We start from the raw sequence: 5000 nt of genomic DNA on the forward strand, positions 1-5000 counted from the left end.
CTGTTGTATATATATATATATATATATATATATATATATGCACCGGAGTAAGCACATAAATGTGCAACAGGGTGGAAAAAAGAGTATTCAAATACCAGAGGTAGAGTAATATGCTTTATCTAAAAGCAGCAGAAATATAACAAAAAGCTGTTACTCGGAGTTTCACGTTTCTAACTAAACTGTCCGATGAACGGGAACGTGAAACGCCGAGTAGCAGTTTTTGTTATATTTCTGCTGCTTTTAAATAAAGTATATATATATATATATATATATATATATATATATATATATATATATATATATATATATACATATATATATATATTGGTCAACAGTTTCTTCCTTAACGCCACCTCCCAACCCGGCTCGTTCCCCTGCTCCCGCCCACGCTTCCACACTTGCCCTTACCTCTCCAACCCCACCATCCTCACAGGAACCCATCTTCGACCCTATCATATCACTGACTCCTTCACCTGCACTTCTAGCAACGTCATCTACTGCATCTCCTGCTCTCTCTGTCCTTCTCTGTACATCGGTCAAACGGGACGCCACTTGGTTGACCGATTCGCGGAACATCTCCGAGACATTAGACTCGACAATGAAACTCCGGTCTTGCGCCATTTCCGCTCTACCGGTCACTCTTAATGACACCTGTCTGTGTTCGGATTGTCCTTGCACAGGGGTCATCCGGACTCCCCGTCTTCGCTGTGAACAGGAATTAATCTTCTCTCTTCGCTCCTTTGCATCACATGGGCTCAACTCTCCTCCTCTCTTCATCTAACCCCTCCTCTCTCTTCTCTTCCTCTCACACCTATTTCCTCCCTTCACTCCTACCTACCTCTCCTCTCCTCTTTTGCTCTGACACCTACTTTCTCTCTTTCCTCCTACCCAGCTTCTCCCTTCGAGCTTCTCCCTTCATCGTCACCCCTCCATTGTTATCCCACCCCTACACATTCCCACCTCACCATCCCTATACATCCCATCCCACCCCACCCCAACCCACACATTTCACTCCTACATACTCCACCCCCACACTCACATCCTACTCCCACATACACCACCATTACCACCACCCAACCCTTGCTTCCCCCATTTTCGCCTCCCCTACACCCAACACCATCACACCACACCACTAACCACCATACAACACCACCACACCACGTCTTACTACACCACACACCACCACACTGCACCACACACCACCACACCACCACACCACACCACCCCGCATACACTAGCACTGACCACTTCCCAGCACCCACACCATCATCTACACACCTACACATGCACACATCCACACGTCAAGGTCACCAGCACCAATTCACACGCTCTTACACGCTCTCACATACATACCCACGCGCACCTTCGTTTTGGGATCACCACTACATTTTTATTTTCCCTTCTTCCTAGCTCTCCTGTCTGACCACCTCTGTCCGGCATTCGCCATGATTGATCGCTCGCCACTAAACCTTTTTTATTTTCTCTCTCTGCTTATTCCTGTATTCTTTTCTGTTGAAGAGCGTAGGCTCGAAACATAAAAGACTTTCTCACTTTCCTGATTGTTGTTTACACACCCGTCTTGTCTTTTCTTTTCTTTTTGCTTTTGTAAATTCAAACTATATATATATATATATATATATATATATATACATACATACACACATAAATGTATTAATGTAGGCGAGTGGAACCAGCGACAGAAACGGAGAAACGAACCAAACTGGAAGGAATCATTCTACGGACACAGCTGACGGTTCTTCTGAATAATGGTGTGTTCTTTGAGGAAGGGTGTGATGTAAGTTCTTTTGAACAGTTTCTTGTGACTGTTGTTTTTGTTGTTGTTGTACTAGTTTAGCCCAAGTTGATACTAGATGCCTCGGACACCTGACCAAATATGTTCCAGCTGTGACCGACATAATGTTACTAAGAATACATTATCTGATGTCCTTCTTTGTACATCGGTCAAACGGGACGCTGCTTGGCTGACCGGTTCGCGGAACACCTCCGAGAGATTAGATTCGGCAACGCCATCCCGATCTGGCATCATTTCCGCTCTACCAGTCACTCTTTACAACACCTGTCCGTATTCGGATTGTCCTTGCACAGGGGCCATCCGGACTCACGTCTTTGCCGCGAACAGGCTGTTGTTGTATAGCGAACAGAAAACATGCAGTAAAATGCTGAGAGGGAGAAAGAAGTGAATGAAAGACGCGTGGTCATTGATAAGGTCAGAGGTTATGACGAAAGGAGTGAGATACACAAATAAATTAACCACTTTATCGATTGATTAATTATCTAATTGAGTGGAGATTAAAACTGAAATGAAACATAACCAGAGCTCGTGATTTTATTGGCTTATGACCTCCCAAAATACAAGAATATCAGATTCAACACATTGTTTCACATCGTCTTGTAACCCCATCCCCACATCCACATCTACACACATATCGGTTATCTTCTCCTTGTTTCAGTCATCGGACTGTGGCCATGTTGCAGCACCACCTTGAAGGGATTTAGTCGAACAAATCGCCCCTGTATTTATTTTTTCAAGTTTTCTTATTCCTGCTATCATTTAAAAAATTTTTGCCGAACAGCTAAGTTACAAGAACATAAACAAACTAAGACCGGTTATCAAATGGTGGGGTGGACAAACACAATCCCAAGGCACGCACATACACACATATATATATATCTGAGTGTGTGAATATATAGATATACATACATGCGTATATATATATATATATATATATATATATTTACACACACATATGTATGATATGTACGTGGGTATATCTCTCTCACTCCCTCTCTCTCACTCCCTCTCTCTCACTCCCTCTCTCTCACTCCCTCTCTCTCACTCCCTCTCTCTCACTCCCTCTCTCTCACTCCCTCTCTCTCACTCCCTCTCTCTCACTCCCTCTCTCTCACTCCCTCTCTCTCACTCCCTCTCTCTCACTCCCTCTCTCTCACTCCCTCTCTCTCACTCCCTCTCTCTCACTCCCTCTCTCTCACTCCCTCTCTCTCACTCCCTCTCTCCTTCTCTCTCACTCCCTCTCTCTCACTCCCTCTCTCCTTCTCTCTCACTCCCTCTCTCCCTCTCTCTCACTCCCTCTCTCTCCTATCTCTCCTTCCCTCCTTCTGTCCCTGTCTGTCAGTCTGTCTGTCTGCCACTTATAGATTTCAGCACTGTCCTATGTCTTGTATTTTCAGCCAAATACACAAAAGATCTTAACCTATGAGGAAATGACCGCGGATTATCCCAGATTTCCGGAAATACACGAGATTGACCTGTCTCCGGCTTTGGCCGAAAAATTGCTGGTAAGTAAACCGTTATATAACAAACTCAGTTCTCACATACACATATATTTATATACACATATATTTATATACATATATTTATATACACATATATTTATATACACATATATTTATACACATATATTTATATACACATATATTTATATACACATATATTTATATACACATATATTTATATACACATATATTTATATACATATATTTATATACACTCGTACACAAAGAAGTCAAGCACACATGACCAAGTGAGAGTCTTAAAATAAAAATAAAAATCTTTAACAGTTCAATGGTTTATTTAGATTTCATGACAAAACGACGTATGATTAATTTATTGACACAACTGACCAGAACTGACCGGAACTGACTGGAATATATATCTGGTCTTTATATTAGCAGCAACGCAAACAACAACAACAACAACAACAACAACAGCACAGCTACAAGGGCAGCAACAGCAATAGGAACGATAGCAGCAACGAATAACAACGAAATAAACAAACGACAGCAGAAATAACTACAACATCAACATGATGATAAGAACACCAATGATAACAACAATAACAACAATAAGGATAACAATAAGAACGACAAATAACAAAAAAAAAAAACGCATGCAAAAGATAAATAACAGCAAAGAAACAGAAGCAAGAAGAGCACTGGGAGAGCGCAAATCTTCGCCAAGGCAACACCAAAATCCTCTCAACGATTCGTTGGAGATAATTTTTAAAATGAGAATATCTGGAATAAACTTGACTACTCTCATAAACGAGAATACTAAAAATGAACCCGACCGCTCTCAAGAATTAAGTACAAAAATAGGAAAAATAATCCAGAATCCTTGTCCGGTACCGGTCGATCCCAAAATCGAATCAGTGCGTGCCAGTTGTAATTTTGTGTCGGTGGTTTTTGTTTGAATAATTTTTTGTGCTGCTTTGCAGCGGTTTGACTGTTTACGTGTGTTTTGTTTGTGATTTCTCTTCTTGTAAGAGAAGAGACAGCTGGTTAAAGAATGTCTGAAGACAGTTATTCAGACATATCATCGTCCGAGGAAGAGTTGCTGGAGGCTGTTAAAACAATGGACCAAAAACTGAGAACAGAGAAGAGGAATTTTGCTGATGCAGCAAGGTGTAAGGAGACAGAAGTGAATATCGGCGAATTAGGAAAACACAAAGGAGAAATGATCCGAGATGGGTTCGAAGTGAAGCTGTCGCTCCCCGCAAGAGGTTAAAAACGGAATAAGGGAGAAAACTATAAACTATCGAACCTTTTCGATAAATAAGGGAAAAATTGATGTCGTCACGACAGAACAAGTAGAAAAAGCGTTAAGGCAGATTTGGGATGACATAATATTCCTGACTAGAGGTTCAACATTCGGAACAGTAGAAGTGAGATTTCGTAATGCAGCAGCAGCGAGGAAACATGCAGCTTCAACAATTCGAAGCGAAGAAGTGGTGCTGTTGCTCACGTATAGAGGCACGAGAGCAACAAGGGTCACGGTTGAAGGAATCCCACCGGAGATTGATGTGACCTGGGTGGCAGATGCGGTCCTCTGTGGTAATGAGGACAACATAGTAGTGCTCCAGGCCAAGAAAAAAGAGTGCGTCAACTGGAGAGGTCAACAACTGGAGATGATAGTTCAAGGTTCAAAAGAAACGATGGAAAAGATTACGGAAACAATAGTT

At 41.9% G+C, this 5000-nt stretch overlaps 1 protein-coding gene across 1 annotated transcript in view; it reads left to right on the plus strand.

Moving 5' to 3' along the window:
• The window catches only part of LOC106874849 (H(+)/Cl(-) exchange transporter 6), a 77733-nt gene that overhangs the window by 47894 nt on the left and 24839 nt on the right, over nucleotides 1–5000 (plus strand). The window contains exons 21-22 of the mRNA XM_089342541.1: nucleotides 1681–1795; nucleotides 3211–3318. Of these exons, the coding sequence (XP_089198667.1) occupies nucleotides 1681–1795; nucleotides 3211–3318 (223 nt within the window). The remainder of the gene's footprint in view (nucleotides 1–1680; nucleotides 1796–3210; nucleotides 3319–5000) is intronic.

Source organism: Octopus bimaculoides, chromosome 26, assembly GCF_046866305.1.
Source record: "Octopus bimaculoides isolate indiv1 chromosome 26, ASM4686630v1, whole genome shotgun sequence".
Taxonomy (NCBI): Eukaryota; Metazoa; Mollusca; class Cephalopoda; order Octopoda; family Octopodidae; genus Octopus; species Octopus bimaculoides.